This window comes from Malaclemys terrapin, chromosome 6 (genome assembly GCF_027887155.1).
Source record: "Malaclemys terrapin pileata isolate rMalTer1 chromosome 6, rMalTer1.hap1, whole genome shotgun sequence".
Taxonomy (NCBI): Eukaryota; Metazoa; Chordata; order Testudines; family Emydidae; genus Malaclemys; species Malaclemys terrapin.
In genome coordinates this window covers 111,438,099-111,455,880 of record NC_071510.1, presented here as the reverse complement: position 1 = coordinate 111,455,880, position 17,782 = coordinate 111,438,099, and the positions used below count along the sequence as shown (strand labels likewise).

General features: G+C 43.1%; 1 protein-coding gene across 3 annotated transcripts in view; it reads right to left on the bottom strand.

Annotated features, from left to right (window-relative positions):
* The window catches only part of ZFR (zinc finger RNA binding protein), a 53,541-nt gene that overhangs the window by 17,472 nt on the left and 18,287 nt on the right, over positions 1-17,782 (bottom strand). For 2 of the 3 annotated variants that reach the window (XM_054031485.1, XM_054031483.1), the window contains exons 3-12: positions 17,244-17,526; positions 15,376-15,520; positions 11,022-11,240; positions 9,411-9,658; positions 7,201-7,392; positions 5,727-6,027; positions 3,476-3,672; positions 2,801-2,920; positions 2,041-2,186; positions 823-985 (exon numbers count right to left, since the gene is read on the bottom strand). In XM_054031485.1, the coding sequence (XP_053887460.1) occupies positions 823-985; positions 2,041-2,186; positions 2,801-2,920; positions 3,476-3,672; positions 5,727-6,027; positions 7,201-7,392; positions 9,411-9,658; positions 11,022-11,240; positions 15,376-15,520; positions 17,244-17,526 (2,014 nt within the window). The remainder of the gene's footprint in view (positions 1-822; positions 986-2,040; positions 2,187-2,800; positions 2,921-3,475; positions 3,673-5,726; positions 6,028-7,200; positions 7,393-9,410; positions 9,659-11,021; positions 11,241-15,375; positions 15,521-17,243; positions 17,527-17,782) is intronic. The other variant, XM_054031484.1, reaches the window with a different exon arrangement.

The following is a 17,782-nucleotide window of genomic DNA, read 5'->3' as shown; positions in this document are numbered from 1 at the left end:
GGAAGGATTAGATTTTTATCGGTAAATGTAGATAAATGCTGAACACACACACACCATGAAAAAATAGCTCCATCTATTCTAAATTTGCAGCTAGGCAAAGAAAGAAAAGTCTGCTTGAGAACTTAGTAGAGTTTTAAGGATACTGACTTTATATATCTGGACACGTTACAATTTGTGGTTTAACCGCTAAAAAGCTTTAACTTTTTGAATTCCAATGCCTACTCTTATTAAATTATTATTGTCTTACTCTTATCCCGTAATTTCCTGCAACAATTAAAATTTAAATTGATAATTAAAAAATGCTTAAAAATAAACATGGATATTATCCTTCAAAACTATAAAAATCAAATTCTGTCAACTCTACATGTAAGGAAATGCATTGTTTATCAAAATCTAACCTTAACTTTTATCCTCTTTCTTGTAAATAATGTAATGTTTGTTGTTTTACTGTTAATTGGGAAATAGTTAGATATTTATTAATCAATGAAATTTTTTGTAAAGTATTTATTTCTGTTTTTTGAAAATAATATTGTATATGAATATTAACTCATGGTAAATTTATGCAGGTAGACTTGCACGTGAGGCTGGTCAACATGTACCTTTAATAGGCTCTTATATTGACACTTAATCCAGCAGGACTCTCCGACAGATCGTTATACCTGTACAGAGTCCCGTTTTTTTCACATTTCCAAGCACTTTATTAGAGAATAATATTGAAACAGATTAATGTAGTAATACAGATGGCCAAGATCAAATATACCCAAGAACTATGCCTGATTTAAGAGACTTCAACTTTTAAATTTTCCAATTTAAGAAACTTACAGCTGGTCCCTGGGGCTGAGGAGGCATTCCTGGTCTGACGCCTAGCAAGCCTAGAGGTCCTGGAGGGCCATGAGGATATCCTCCATCAGGTATTCGGCGACGGTCATCCCAGTGATGCTGCTCCTCCTCCATCCTCCTCCAGTACATGTCCTCCTCGTAGCGTCTGAATTGTATGAACCAAAGTATGTTCTTTACATAGCAAAGAGCAGTTTTCAATTCTTCTAAAAAATTATTTGATACTATTCACTAGCTCATCTTTAGTAGTCATGACCTTGGGAGCTCCAAAGGATAAGTAAAAAGGGATAGTTGCACTAGAAGCAACCCCTACTCTTAAATACAAACAATTTTAAACAGACCCCTATTCCTCAGATGGATCAAATAAAAAATGCTCAGAGTTGTACGATGGCCTGAAGACAAAAAGGTTTAGAGTCCTCAACATGAGCATTCATCAGGAGGTAATTAAATAGGATGGAACCAGAGTTCCCTCTAATTTTTCACACCAATGTGCAGAATGAATTTTGCAATGTGCACCAATATGGAAGTGATGTGTGACACATTACCTCTATATTGGTGCACATAACAAAATTCACGTGACGGGGTGGGGCAGAGAGTTTCGGAGTGAGGGAAGGGACTCAGGGCTGGGGCAGAGGGTTGGGGCACGGGTTCTGGGGTGGGGCTGGGGATGAGGGGTTTGAGGTGTAGGCTGCCCCGGGGCTACGGCAGGGAGAGAGGACTCCGCCAAGCTCTCTCCCCCCCAAGCAGCACCTGGACTGGGAGGGAGCGGCGCCTCTCCCCACTGTGGCAGCTCCAGCGGGGTTGGGCCAGGCCAGGGGTGGGGCTCCTGTCCCCAGCTGCGGCAGCTCCAGTGAGCGCACATAACAAAATTCATGGGGTGGGGTGGGGCGGGGCCGAGGGGTTCAGAGTGCGGAAGGGGACTCAGGGCTGGGCAGAGGGTTGGGTTGCAGGGGGATGAAGGCTTTGGCTGTGGGTGCGAGCTCTGGGGGTCAGAGGGTTGGGGTGAGGGCCTGGGCTAGGCCGGGGCTCCTCTCCCCGGCAGCTCCTGAGGGGCTGGGCCGGGCCAGGGGACCTGCGCAGCCCTAAGTAGTCTGCTGCGTGGCCATACAGCTTACAGGGAACCTAGGATGGGAACCCTCTTCAGGTGACCTCACTGCAGCTTTTGTTCAACTCATCCGATACTTATAATATTAGACATGTTACCTCATTTCCATCCTCCAACGTTCCTCCTCTTCTCGTCTTCTCCAATATTCTTCTTTCTGCATCTGCTTTCTCATCTTCTCTTCTTGAATTTTTCTTGCTCGGATACTGGGCTTTACTTCTACTTGCAAATCTGGATTTACTTTTTTCTAATGTTTCAGAGATAGAATGAAATGTTGGTTTTACTTTTCATTTCACCCTGGCTTTAGGAAATTTACTCTTATAGTATTTTTCTACCAAGTCAAACATTAGTACTTTAGAACACAAGGTTTTGGTTAAAACATGCAATTTTAATAAATCATGTTTTAAAGACTGGAATAACTGAGCAATGCCCAGAATTAATATAAAATTAAGAAAATACTGCCAAAAATAGAAAGTTTTACTCTTCCTATCACCCTAAGTAAGTCAATTTAAAGAAAAGTGTTCTGTAAAATGTAGCCCAATGCTAATCCTGTACTATTGCTAATTCATAGTAAAAAACATGCAAGGACCTACCGTAACTTTAATTACTACATTTTAGTGTTTCCAAACACTCAAATACAGTGCTGCTTAACATTTACATTAAAAAAAAAAAACACAGCACATATCACTTCTTTAAGCCACCATATATCATCTTAAAATACACACCAAGATAAATACAACATTTTTCTACCCTTTTACATACCATTTGGGCATGGTAACCACTAATCTTGAATCTAAGTAACAAGTTACTACAATTAAGGTCTTGTAAAGTTTAAATACGGTCAGCAGTATATCAACTAACTTTATATTGAAGCCTGTGCCGCCTTCCTTTTAGATGCATCTCCTTGGCATTAGGATCGTTAAAGCTGCACTCACAAAGTTTGCAGTGAAAGCGGATCACCTTCCCTTCATCATTCCGTACCTTGGAAATAAAATAATGTTGTATTAGTTTTTTTGGATATTAAAAATCCCACAATTTACCTTTTCTACAAATTAACCTAATTTTACAAGAATCTTAATTGTATCCCACTCAAAATATGTTAACATATTTACACACATATTTTAGTATGCACTTTAAAAGAGGTATTGTCAAGATAAGAATTGTCAATCATGATCAGATCCCCACTGTGTTAGGTATTGTACGAAGAGGAACACATGATTCATACCCAGAAGAGCTTACAGGATTAAAAATATAGTTGTTTTATTTACTCCTTAGATTCAAACAAATACTTAAAAAAAATAGTGGAAAACCTTTTTTAGTATATTCAACTTAAACCCTGGATCCTACAAAACTTATATACACATGCTTACCAGAATGCATGGTGAACAGCTCCACTGACTTCAAAGGTTCTGCTCACAAAGTTTAAATTTAAGCACATGCATAAGTCTTTGCAGGATCAGGGTCTTGCGTTATAATTTTAATTGACACATTTTATTTAATCAAACAAGTACACTAAAAGGATGTTCAGATTAATACCTCCTCCACATAGTCATGGCCCACCGGCTGGACATCACTCTGCAAAGCAGCAAGAGTTGTTGGAGTCACTGGTTCTGATGCCGTATCTGGTTTTACTTCCTGCGTCTGTACAACAGCAACCAAAGGAGTATTCTTAACATTTTCAACTGCTTTCATATCTTCCTGTTTACTTCCTGTTGTCTGTAGTTTATTACCACCTAAAATCAAACAAGTTTAACAATTCATTTTAATTTTGGTAGAATGATTATATGCTTACAGATTAAAGAGATTTCATTTGCAAATGGCAAGATTTTGGCCAGAGTACCTCCATTTTTTCAATTATTTTCAGAATAAATTTAAACACCATAAACATACAATTAAACAGAGAACACTGTATAGGGTTACCATATTTCAACAAGCAAAAAAGAGGACGGGAGGAGCCCCGCCCTAGCCCCGCCCCTGCCCCTCCCACTTCCCGCCCCCCCAGAACCCCCAACCCTCCCCCCGTTCCTTGTCCCCTGACTGCCCCCTCCTGGGACCCCTGCCCCTAACTGCCCCCCGGGACTCCACTCCCTATCTAAGCCTCCTTGCCTCTTGTCCCCTGACTGCCCCAACCCTTATCCACACCCCCACCCCCAGACAGACCTGGGACTCCCACGCCCCATCCAACCACTCCCCACCCCCTGACAGCCCCCCCCAGAACTCCCAACCCATCTAAACCCCTCTGTTCCCTGTCCCCTGACTGCTCCAATCCCTCTCCACACTCCTGCCCCCTGACAGCCCCCCCAGAACTCCCAACCCATCTAAACCCCTCTGCTCCCTGTCCCCTGACTGCTCCGATCCCTCTCCCCACTCCTGCCCCCTGACAGCTCCCCCCCAGAACTCCCAGCCCCCTACCCCCCGCTCCTTGTCCCCTGACTGCCCCCTCCTGGGACCCCTGCTCCTAACTGCCCTCCAGAACCCCACCCCCTACCTAAGACTCCCTGTTCCTTGTCCCCTAACTGCCCCCTCCTAAGACCCCCCCCCAACTGCCCCCCAGGACCCTACCCCCTACCTGTACCCTGACTGCCCAAAACTTTCTCCACTCCCCTCCAAAAGCCCCCCCCCCGTTTCTTGACTGCCCCCTCCAGAACCTCCCTGTCCCTTCTCCTGCCCCCCCTTACCCTGCTGCTCAGAACAGGGTGTTGGGCTCTGTGCAAGCCGGACACATGGCTGAGCTCCCCAGCACAACAAAACCCGGTCCCTGGCCCTGCACAGGGCTGCCGGAGCGGGCTGCAGGAGGAGGAGCTGCCGGCCGGCTCAGAATGCAGGGGGGGGGGTGGGAGGAGGAAGCTGCTCCGGAGTCCAGCCCGGGACTTTCCTGCAGCCCTCCCAGCCGCTCGCTCTGCCGGGGGAGGGGGAAATCCCGGACATTGTGAGTGCTTTACAAATTCCCCCCGGATGCTATTTTTAGCACACAAAAGGAGGACATGTCCGGGTAAATCCGGACGAATGGTAACCCTAACACTGTAAAAGTTCAGCTACAATCAACATTTAGGGTGGGTTGTTTATTTTTCTTAAATACTTTAATGGTACCCAAACTTTTAAAACTGTTGACCAAAAGTCTCCATTTTTGCAGTAAAGATTTAGTAGGCTTATGCAATTTAGACTTGTATTAAATCCAGCTCAGTGTTCTGCAAGCAGGAGGCAAGATTGAAAGGGAGCAACCAAAGAAACAACGAGGAGAGTCCATTGTTTTTGTGGATACAGACTAACACGGCTACCCCTCTGATACCGGGGTTGTGAACTCAATCCTTGAGAGGGCCATTTAGGGATCGGGGGGGGCGGGGGAGAAGGGGGGGCGGGGTGGTACTTGGTCCTGTTGTGAAAGCAGGGGACTGGACTCAATGATCTTTCAAGGTCCCTTCCAGTTCTACGAGATAAGTATATCTCCATATTAAAGGTATTCAGATGAGCAATCTTTTTGCTTTCAGAAGTAAACCACTGTACAACTGCTTTCATAAGATACATTTTTTGCTAACAGGATAAAAAAAACGGAAAGCATACCAGAACTGCATGTTTATATCACATAAAACACATAGCCCTCAATGCTGCCAACACTTATGCATTTGACTTCAAGGGGATTACTCTATGTGGACAAAGTTAACATGGATAACTCACATGCATAAAGTTATGCATATGCAGAAGTGTTTGCAGCACTGAAACCATAGAGACTAGATACATATAAATTTTAAATCCTTATAATAGGTTAGATTTCAAAATGAAGACTGACTTCTGTACTTGCCAACAAAGTTTATTTTCGGTGTAGATATTTTCTTTACAGGTATATTAGCAGCAACTATGGACACTTTGCTGTTGGATGCGGAGTTAATTGGTGTGCTTGCTGTGGGAGTAAGAATTTTCACTGCAGAAGATGTAACGGAGGAGTTCACAGTGCTGCTGCTAGTTGCAATATTTGAAGCAGAGGCAGTCTGTTTGGAAGCAGATGCAGCTGTTGAGGAAGTAGACTGGGTAACAACGTTTGGTTCAGTTGAAGGAATGGGCTTTCCAAGTTTTGTGTGCAACTTAACCACCTAAAACCATAAAAAAAAAAAAAAAAAAATTAATAGGCTCCTCATTAAAAACATGAACCGCTTGGTTTACATTTAAAAAAATAATATGGCTAATATCCTTAAAAAGTTGATCTGTACATGGGGAAAAAAATGAACTTGTGTCAATTTTTGGTTTCTTTAATGATTTATGAATAGAAGTTTCAGTCCTCTGTAAACTTTTCTCTGCTTGCTTTTTACATTAGAAATACTGGCCTCATCTATCCCAGAAAAACTCCACGACGACTGGACAACTAGTGAAAACGTGACATCATCAGAGTCAAGAGTCAAAAAAGCCAAGAAACCGAGATGGTGGAGGGATTTTTAGCCAAATTGTTTAAGATTTCATGTGCTCTCTTCCGCCTTCCATGCACCTTGGTGGGGAGCTTACTAAACTATTTTAACTACTATGACTGATGAACACTTTGGAGAACAGAAGTCTTTATTAAAGATTCAATAACTCTGCCCCATCATTTAAAGTAAGAGATTCCACAACACAGACTGACATGAGCAATAACATGTCTTTCAGCAAATGACATTCCTGATATTATATACAGTAAAAAACAAGCAGGAAAACAAGTATTCAGGTTTCCTTTATATATCATATCAAGTCCTTTGCAGGACACCTTAATACAATTAAATTTCAGTTTTCTGACAGATCAGATTTAAAAGAAATATTGACAGACTCCAAAAAAAGAATAATTTAGTGCTCAATAAAAGGTACAATATGGGAAGTGAGGGTGGAGAAGGGGATAAAAACGGTAGATTAATCTTAAAAGTTTGACAACTACAGTAGAACTCAGAGTTACAAACACCAGAGTTATGAACAGACTAGTCAACCACACAAGTCATTTGGAACTGGAAGTATGCAATCAGTGAGCAGCAAAGCCAAAAAAATAAAACACAAATGTAGTAAAATATTGTGTTAAATGTAAACTAGAAAACGTAAGCTAAAAATAGATGAAAAGTTTTTTAAAAATTGACTAGGTAAGAAAACTATTTCTGTGCTTGTTTCATTTAAATTAAGATGGTTAAAAGCAGCACTTTTCTTCTGCATTGTAAAGTTTCAAAGCTGTGTTAAATCAATGTTCAGTTGTAAACTTTTGAAAGAACAACCATAATGGTTTGTTCAGAGTTACGAACAACCTCCATTCCTACCTTCTGATGTTTAGCTCCACGAATATGGGCAGCATATGCATCTGCTCCTGTACAAGACACATCACAGAGCTCACAGCGCAACTGATTCTGAGTTCCACGAGCAGAAGTACTGCTGTTGCTAGTGTTCTGAGATGCTTTTAATGCCGCTTCTTTCTTTTTGTGTTTCTGGCCTTCTAAATGTTCTTTATAAGTCTATTTAAAAATGCAGTGAAAAAGCATACATCCTCAATAAATTATTTTTACTCCATTAATTATGTCAATCATATGATGCTATAAAATATACAATAGGTTATAAGCTAGAAATAATCATCAACACTTAGTTTGCTAGGGAACATATTTCCTATACATAGCACTGCCATTTTATTGGGCACATGCTTTGAGGCATAAGCCAACTGCTGGCAAGGACCAGGAAATAATTTTCCTTTCATAGGGTTACCATACGTCCGGATTTTCCCGGACATGTCCGGCTTTTGGGGGTTCAAATCCCTGTCCGGGGGGAAATCCCCAAAAGCCGGGCATGTCCGGGAAAATCGGGAGGGAGGGAGGGATGGAGGGCTCGGGCGGGGCCTCTTTGGCCGGGCCGGTGCGGGGCCGGGCCGGGGGCATGGTGCCGGGCCAGGCGCGGGGCCGGGCGGGGAGCCGGGGGCGCGGTGCCGGGCCGGGAGCCGGGCGGTGCGCCGGGCCGGGGTAGCGGGGGGGGTGCGCGGGGCCGCGAGCCGGGCCGGAGTAGCGGGGGGGTGCGCGGGGCCGCGAGCCGGGCCGGGGTAGCGGGGGGGGGGGTGCGCCGGGCCGCGGGGCCGGGCGGGGAGCCGGTCCGGGGTAGCGGGGGGGGGGTGCGCGGGGCCGCGAGCCGGTCCGGGGTAGCGGGGGGGTGCGCCGGGCCGCGGGGCCGGGCGGGGAGCCGGTCCGGGGTAGCGGGGGGGTGCGCCTGGCCGTGGGGCCGGGCGGGGAGCCGGTCCGGGGTAGCGGGGGGGTGCGCCGGGCCGCGGGGCTGGGCGGGGAGCCGGGGGTGCGCGGGGCCGCGGGCCGGTCCGGGGTCGCGGGGCCGGGCCGCCGGGGGGTGCGCTGGGCCGCGGGGCCGGGAGCCGGGCCGGGATAGCGGGGGGGGTGCGCTGGGCCGCCGGGGGCCGGCAGTGCTGGGCGGGCTGGGGGTGGTCGGCCAGGGCTGGCACCCCAGGGCCCCAGCCGACCCAGGCTGGCGCTGCCGGGGGGCCAGCCTGGGCCGCGCCTGCTCCCCCCACACACCCCCTTACCAGCTTCAGGCTTCCCGCGAATTTAATATTCGCGGGAAGCAGGGGAGGGGGCGGAGACTTTGGGGAGGGGGCGGAGTTGGGGAGGGGGCATGGGCGGGGCTGGGGGCGGGGCCGAGGCCCCGTGGAGTGTCCTCCATTTGGAGGCACAAAATATGGTAACCCTACCTTTCATGATATACAGAACTCCATAGTTGGTAAAAAGCAGTAAGGACTTTTTTCACCTTCCTACTTCCCAAATCATCAAGTATTGTCAATGCCAAGTGACAGATATTAACAATCAAGTGATCTTATCCAGTAGGCTGTACCCAAGTCCCGAGTGATTTAGAGCACCCCAAAGAACTTAATTCAGAAGGAGACACTGAATAAATACATCCAGGTGCAAAGTAAAACTTTTAAAATTGAAAGTGTCCTTGCGTGGGAAGGGGCAGTCCAAGTGGGAGGAGAAGTAGAAAACAATGACAGTTTTTTAACATGACATGCAGAACAACAAATATTCTAACCAAATGTGTAAAAAACTCATGTTCTTTACTGTCTTAATCTGAATGCCCTGGCAAGACAGTACTACATTTAGCCATTTCAAAACTAGACTGGGGTGCTAGAAGGAGAAACAGAATACTACAAAGTAGATTATTTTTCAAGGACAAATTTTATAAAAGCTTAAATTCTCAAGGGTCTATGGGTCTGAGAAGAGTTTTCCCCAGGAAGTTTGCTTCTGAGCAGAACAGTGCTTCAAATGGAAAATGTAAACTTTTAGGGTGGGAAGTAGAATTCAGCTGTTCACATAGAGCACAAACATCAGTATTTCCTTTTCATAGTGGTACACATTTTCAAACTGCTTCTAGAGCAAAGTTATTTAAATAATTTCCTCAATCCACAACTGTTCTTAAATAATGCCTGTTTTTAGCTATATGAAATGATGACTAAGAGGTACAGTGGAATGTCATGTAATACAGGTACCTGTGGTCCAGCACAACTGATTTTACAAACATCACAATAGTGGATCTGTGGTGGTTTGGGAGGTTGTTTTGGTTTCAGCTGCTTATTTTGGAATGGTGCCTTTTTAGTAAAGGTGGTCCCTGTCCAGGCAGCTGTTGCAGCAGCAGCAGCCGCCGCTGCCGCCGCCTGTTTCTGTTGCTGCTGCTGCTGCTGGTAATAGGACGATGCTGCTGAATATACTGCGGCTTCATAGCCGGAATAAGAGGTACCTCAAAGATCAAAATATGATAATGTTACATTATAACACATTGTATATCACAGTTACACACAAGCTAGTTCCAGGGATGCTGCATGACATTTAATTTTTTTCCATAAAGGTACATTTTGTGATCTAAACATTTTGACACGGTCCTGAGATGCAATGTGTGGTCAAATGATCTTATCACTTACTTAATCAGAATTTTACTTGACTTTTTATGATGTACAAATTTAAATACTATTTCCCACTTACGTCAGGGGTATGTATTCTCTCAGACAGATCTTTGTAGGTATACAATTTTAAATATACAGCGGTCCACTATGCTGGCAGCAGTATCAAAGCTGCCATTCAAGAATGTGTCAATGCTCCTGGTACATCTGGGAGAGCTGGGTGTGCACAGCAAAGATGAGATAAAAGCCACTAGAAATGAATATTTCTTCAAACCCAGGTTTATTAATAAGCAACAATTTATGGTGCAAGATTCAAAATGCAAAGAAAAGGACACAAATGGATGTGAAACAAAAACCACAACAGCGCTTAGGAGCCTCTTCTCTTTGGTATTTAACCATCCAGCACCCTCAGATGCACTTTGGTGCAAACAAACTGTTGGCCTGCTTGGTTCTCTGTAACTTGCCTTATCTATTCACATCTTAATTTCTAGTACCACAGTTGAATAAATCAAGAAAACTGTGTTTTCATACCTTTGAGCCAGTTTTCCCATAAACGCTCCACATCTAGTGTTCAACTACTTGAATCCACTGATTAGGCTTTTCCTGTTTCAAGGAACATTTTAAATGTCCCATTTAAACAGGATACCAAAAGATCCAAGCAGCTGCAACTTTCCAGTTGATTACCATCTGGTTATAAAGCAAAACAGGATTCCTTCCACTTTTAATCAAGCCTTGAATCTCTTATGTTTGGAGCAAAGCTCTTGTACCACCCCCTCCCTCCCACGTGAGATGAAAGTAATCCAAAGTCTAAGTTTTACTCTGGATTGCCCAGTCTACTCTTCACAACTGTTGTCTGATGGTGGTACATTGCCTCCCAAACATTTTCTTTGGACAATTGTCTGTTTTTTTCCATTCCATGGTCTCTGCTCCCTTCCCATACTTGACCACCACCAAAAACTATCCAAGCAGTGCTGCAATCGCTTTGATTATGTACAACAAAACAGGACCACATACAACTATTGTTCTCGTCCAAAAATATGTCCGAATACTCTGCCAATACAGTGATCTAACTGGCTGAATATTTCTTGGTGCTTTATGACACAACTAAACACAAACTTAATTACCAATTTTTTGAGCCTACAAAATCCTTTTCCATAACATGACTCACAAACCGCACAGTAATATAACATGCAAAATTCTTACCAGAGTAAGTAACTGCTGTTGTACTGTAAGTAGCACTCTGAGTATAGGATGGAACGACAGTTGCTGCAGCTGCTACTGGCTGCACAGTGGAGGATACTGGATATATGGAAAAAGTAGTTGTAGCTGGACTTGGGGTGGCTGGTTTTATGGCTGTCACTTGTCGAGTTTGCTGGGCTTGAGTATACTGAGTTGCTCCTTGGCTATATCCTGCTTTTGGAGCTAATTAAGATAGAAGAGTAAAGTTGTACAAAGATTTAAACATTTGAGACTAGGAGAATTTCAAACTACATTAAAATAATTACATTCAATTATATACAAGTAACTAAGCATATAACAAATGAGGATTTTTGTGTTACAAAACACATATGCCAGAGAGAATGACCATGTAATAAAATGAATACAATCCCAAAGCGCATCTGCATAACCCATTTCACTTTTCTTCTCTAAATACAGCCAGGCATTTTTCTTAAGGGTTTAGTTTGAAGCTCATTAACTGACAAAAATTCAGACGCATATTACACAGATGCTGGTATTATTTGTAGTATTCAAAATACTTTTTGGCTACGCTGAAAATGAAAAACCAAGCAACACAAGTATATTATGCCTAATCTCTCATCTGCTAGTAGCTGCTCAGTAATTTATAACCTGTCACTGGAGGGGAAAAAAGAAAAAAAAGAAAAAAGTTCTACCATAGAAGAATGGTTTAAAAAAGCATAGAAGGATGCTATTATGGAAAAATTAACATACCAATTACATACCCAGAAAATTGACAGAGGACAAATAGATACTTAGATATTGGATTGGGTTACCTTTTATTCAGTACTCATAAGAGCAGCCCTACTGGGTCAGACCAAAGGTCCATCCAGTCCAGTATCCTGTCTTCTGACAGTAGCCAGTGCCAGGTGCCCCAGAGTGATTGAACAGAACAGGTAATCATCAAGTGATCCAGTCCCTGTCTCCCATTCCCAGCTTCTGGCAAACAGAAGCTAGGGACACCATTCCTGCCCATCCCGGCTAATAGCCATTGATGGACCTATCCTCCATGAATTTATCTAGTTCTTTTTTTGAACCCTGTTACGGTCTTGGCCTTCACAACATCCTCTGGCAAGGAGTTCCACAGGTTGACTGTGCGTTGTGTGAAGAAATACTTCCTTTTGTTTTAAACCTGCTGCCTATTAATTTCATTTGGTGACCCCTAGTTCTTGTGTTATGAGAAGTAGTAAACACTCAGCGTACATTCACCAGAAAACCCACCCAGCAAGTGTCCTTTTTTCCAAACTAACATTTGATAGACATGTCTGGTCCATTAATTATGTATAATCAGAGATTTCACTCAATTTAATAAAATCACTAGAAATAACATCATAGGTGTTGTTAACAATGCTCACTCTTTAATATGGCTAACTCCCTGATGAACAAAGAGAGCTATCAGAGGGGTGGCCGTGTTAGTCTGAATCTGTAAAAAGCAACAGAGGGTCCTGTGGCACCTTTAAGACTAACAGAAGTATTGGGAGCATAAGCTTTCGTGGGTAAGAACCTCACTTCTTCAGATGCAAGAGAGAGCTGATGAATATATTCATGCATGTCTCTTTAAACAAAAGATTAATGATTACTGTTTTGTTTCTGATATTTGTATGGCAAGGATTTGTAAACCTGTTAATACTTCCTAAAAAAAAAAAAAAAGATACTATGCCAGGAACATGGTGTTTTCACACAAAGAACACTACTACAGGCTCAGGCCACAAAAACCCTTCAAGTCCAAACTAGCTATGCATAAATATCCCAGAATATTATTTCCTGTAAAATCTCTCTCTTGTCCTTTAGTAACATAGCTGTTCTAGTTGTTCCTCTACTGCTGTACTTGGTAGGAAATACCACAGGTTTCACTCACTTCAGGGCAAAAAGGTTACCTTCAAACTAATTAGGAAAAAACTTTCTAACTCACTGGAACAGGTTCCCTAGAGAGGCTGTGGAATCGCAATCACTGGAGGTTTTAAAAACAGGTTAGACAAACATCTGTCAGGGATAGTCTAGATATACTTAAACCTGCCTCAGCACAGGGGGATAGACTAGATGGCCTCTTGAGGTCCCTTCCAGGCCTACATTTTTATGATTTTTGTGAGTCACTCACTTCTAGCCTGCTGTTCCCATAGCTTTAGGAGTATTTAGTGTTGAGTCCTAGACTTTGTTTCTTGTTTAGACTGCATATCTGCATCTACCTTTACTATTTCCTTTAGAATTCTGAAACCAGAGAATACCAATTTTTCCAGAATGGCACGAAAAATAATCCCCCTTGCTTCTTTTGATCCTTCTCAACCTCCTCAAAATCCCTTCTCTAATATGGTACTCACAATTTAGCAAAGTAATCTACAGATGGTCCAACAACAATCACAGAAGAATAATTTCTACTTGTGTCCAATTCTCTTTGGCCTCTTATTGCTGTATTAGGTTTCTATAACCCATAGAGCAGCGATCTGGAATTTCCCAGTTGTACTACTTCCCATTGACTCCATATAGGCCTCCCAGGTCATGGGAACCTTGCAGAATCTTGAAAGCCTTGGCATGGCATGGCAACAAACATTCAGAAAGTTTTTCTTCTGTATGTAGATCTCAGGTTACAACTATTTTCTGGACATGAAGACTGAACTGACTCCTTTCAGAATTCCAGTAAACTAGAGAGAGATAGTTAGGGATCTACCAAATTCACACTTCATTTTGGCCAATTTCAGGGCTAGAGGGTTTTAAAATTAGTCAGTTTCACAGTGTTGTAACCATGGAGATCCTGACCCAAAAAGGGACTGTGGGGCAGGAGGGATCCCAGAGCTGTTACAAGGTGGTCATAGGATTGCCATACTCACTTCTGTGCTGCCTTCAGAGCTGGGCTCTGAAGGCAGCAGTTGTGGAGTTTCCTGAAGCTGGAGGTGATGGTAGGTCCGATCTACTAGGGGCTCCCAGCTACTAGTCACGGTCAGTGGCAGATTAATGCATGGGGCCACTGGGTCCATGCCAAGTTGAAAAATTAGTGCCTGAGCTCTGGCAGTAACAATGGGAGGGGGGGAGAGGAGAGGGGGAAGAAGAGGGAAGGAGGGGAGAAAAGGCCCGAACCCAAGCACCCCGAGCCCCAGCTGGAGCCAGAAGAGAAAGCCCTGAGCCCGGGCAGGAGCCGCAAGGGGCGGCACCCCCAAGCCCCGGCTGGAGCCCAGGCACCCCCATCCCCTGTAGGAGCTGCGGGGCGTGGGAGGGCAAAAACCTGGAGCCTGGGAACCCCAAACCCTTGCAGGAGCCGAAGGGGGCAGCAGCCCCCCATCTGGGCACCCCGAACGCCAGCAGGAGCCACAGGGCAGAAACCCTGGGGCTGCTGCAGTGCAGAAGTGAGGGTATTTTACCCTCACTTCTGCACTGCCTGCGAGGTAGGTCTGATCTCCTCCCATAACCACTATACTGGGGAAGGACAAGTCCTGTCCCTCCCCAGGCCTGCTGAACTAGTAGATTTCAGGGAGATCAGGTTTACAGGGAAGGTCTTATTTCACTGTCCGTGACATGTTTTTCATGGCTGTGAAATTGGTAGGGCCCTAGAGTTAATGACACTTAAGTTCACACTGTATTCCTCTCTTGAGCAGAGAAGAGTGCCTCCCCTTGCTGGAGAGTGAGAGGCATTAAGTATGAACTCTGAACGTAGGTCTCAAACTGTGCCTTCTCTTTGTTATTGGATTTAAAGCCCCTCCTAATACCATTTTTTTTAAACTGCAGCCATATACTGTACAAATGGCATTTTTTTAAAACCACATACACAGTAACTGGTCTCTCTCCCCACAGACTTCTGCCATGTTCTTAAGCAACTTGCTCACCCTATTGCTTTCTTCTCCCACCCTATAGCTAAAGCTTGCCTTTAATTTCCCATCCACACCAACATTATAAAGCTTTAAAACCTGTTTAAAAACAGGATTTAAACTTTGTGATGGCCAAAATGGGTTAATACTGACGTGTACTATTTAATATAACAAAACTGTGTTCAAAAATACTTTTCTTGTCCAGGTCTCTTCCTGGCCAGCCAAAGTGTATTTGAACTTCGTAGGCATAACATATTTTAAAAACAGAAAAAATTGTTAAATTCAATTTACATAGAAAAAAGTGTGTTTATTTTTGGGCAAGAAAGGTATTTGAGGCAATGTCTTCTTATTAAGTGTTGGGTAACAGCAGGATTTTTGTCCATACATTTATATTTATAAGGGTTACATTATAAAGCTAAGAATAAAAATCAATTTGTCGGAGGTATCCAAAGAAACGTTTTTAAAAAACAAAGCGGCACACTGTTTGGCACTGACCAACAAGGAATTTCATGCACGCCACCCACCTGTCTGGTAGTACGATTCGGCTACAGAAGGCTGAGGCTGGGCAGCAGCAGCTACTGCAGCCGCTGCTGCTGTTGGTTGTTGATAGTACTGCTTACTGTCATAAGCCACAGCTGGGGCAGTGGATCTAACATATGAGTAGGAGTCCTTAAAAAGCATGCAAAACAGAAAGAAAGGACCTGAGTTTCTGCTTAAATATGTCTGGGGCCTGGGATAATCAAAGGCATCTATAGGGAGAGACAGTCTACTGAATTAAGTCAAACAATTCATTTAAATATGTATATGATTCTAGAGTTAAATAAGCCTTATATATTTTAAAAATCTTTCATCTTAATTTACAGAGACTAAGAAGAACAAGTGCTGAACAGTTTTGATGAACATTAACAGACACAATAAATAGCAGCAATTCAACTCTTGCATTTACAAGTATTTTCTCATTTTTCCCCTTAGTTATTTCCATTAAGGAACAGAAAGATGCTACTGTCAGACTGTTCCACTATTACATTTATATCAGAGCAGAAATTCTATATACTTTTAAGAAAAGTCACAAGCCTGCTCAAAATGTGTATTTTCACAAAGAAGAAAAAGCCCACCAACACTTTCTAGGTATTACAAAGTTGATGTAGCATTTTTCCTATTTACATATATATTAACTGTACCTTTTGTAAGCATTCTGTTTTATATCTCATCAACCATTCTGCAGTTCAGAGAATTTTCTACTTGGATTTACAGCACTTGTTAAGAAGCTTAAAAAGTAACACTTCATTCCCTAGCAATTTTGGCAACCTTGTATTTTTTCCCCCTCTTTGTTTAAGGCTCCTTTTTTCTCTGTCTGTGCATCAACATCTAGTAGCAGACATATGCACTGCTCCTGTAATTATTAGGATATGTTAACTAATTGCTGCTTCAGACCATGGGAAAGAGCTTGCTTGTTTTTCAGGACTCTAACCAGAAGTGGCGATTTATAGGATTTTTTTTTTTTTAATTAGAGGGAACAATTAAATAATCATTAATACCACCTAGGTCTTCTAAAGTGCTTTTCATCAAATGAAAATAAGTATTTTAAAACTAGAAGGCACCCCTAATAGATAATTTTATAACATGGCCCTTTAAATAGGGCAGTCTTTTTCAATTTATTCTGCTTTACCCATAAAGGAAAACAGTAGTGTCCATACCTTCATTTTAATACTTTACATTACACATTAAATATGACTAGTGCCTGCATATTTACCTCACATAAATCCTGTAAATATAGATACTAGCCTCAGTAACCAGGAAGACTCCGAGGTACCGACTGACTTTAATGGGAGCTGAGATAGCAAAATAAATAATTTATTAAACTGGACCCATACCCTGTAAAAAGAGCCACATGGGCAGACGTGCCCACACAGAGCCCCAGTGACTTTATTTCATGTCCCACTGACTTCAATGGACTATTCACATGTGTGAATGTTTGCAGTATTTGAGCCTAAATTAGCAGATAGGGATGATGGCGGCTTTTAGTTTATTTATTTTTAAATTGAGTGAATATGGGCTTGAGAAAAGTGCCAGATTAACAGTTCTGGAGACTGAAATCTGCTCTCTCTACAAAGCAGATGTCGTACTGCCATTCTTGGTGTAACTTTCCTCACAGTCCCTTGGTTATATGCCTCAACCCTGACTTGGAGAAGAGGGCATGCCACCCCCGCCATTTTTGGCCTTTGTAGAAGATATCACAAGCTTGCTAAACTTAATGGTAGTTTTTACGATTTGGACATTTGCCCAGTGGGAACTAGACAGATTATCAAACTAATTTCACACAGATCACCAAACATCCATCAGATAAATTTTGATCACTACCAACCTGAGATGGATTCAAAGTGGCACTTACCTGGTAGTTTTGTGTAGTGACCGGAGGAGGTGGTGGTGGGGCTTCCTGTTGTCTTTGGGTATAACCGTAATCTGTCGCCGTGTGTGCCGTAGGATAACCTCCATAGGCAGCAGCTGTGGCAGCAGCTGCAACAGCTACTGGCGCAGGCCTGGCTACTGCAACTGTAGCCGCTGCTGGGGCATATGCAGCAGTAACCGTGTGTGCAGCTACTGGAGCCTGATGGACAGTGTAGCTAGCAACTGTAGTTGGATGGGAATAGGCTACACCCGAAGCTGGCTGCTGGCTATATTGGAAAAGAACAGTAAGTATTACCCATGGAGTAATAAGTCCATTAGTTCAACAGCTAAACATGTTAGACTGATACCTAAATATTTCATTCAATTTCAAAATACCAGAAAAGTCTTAAAACTAAGCTTTGAATAATCCGGGAGAGGTCTACAGGTTTACATGAAGCACTAATTTATTTTATATATAGACTTTTTTATGGCACTCATTATTTAAGTATCACTACATTGAAGTGCTTATGGCTGAAACATTCA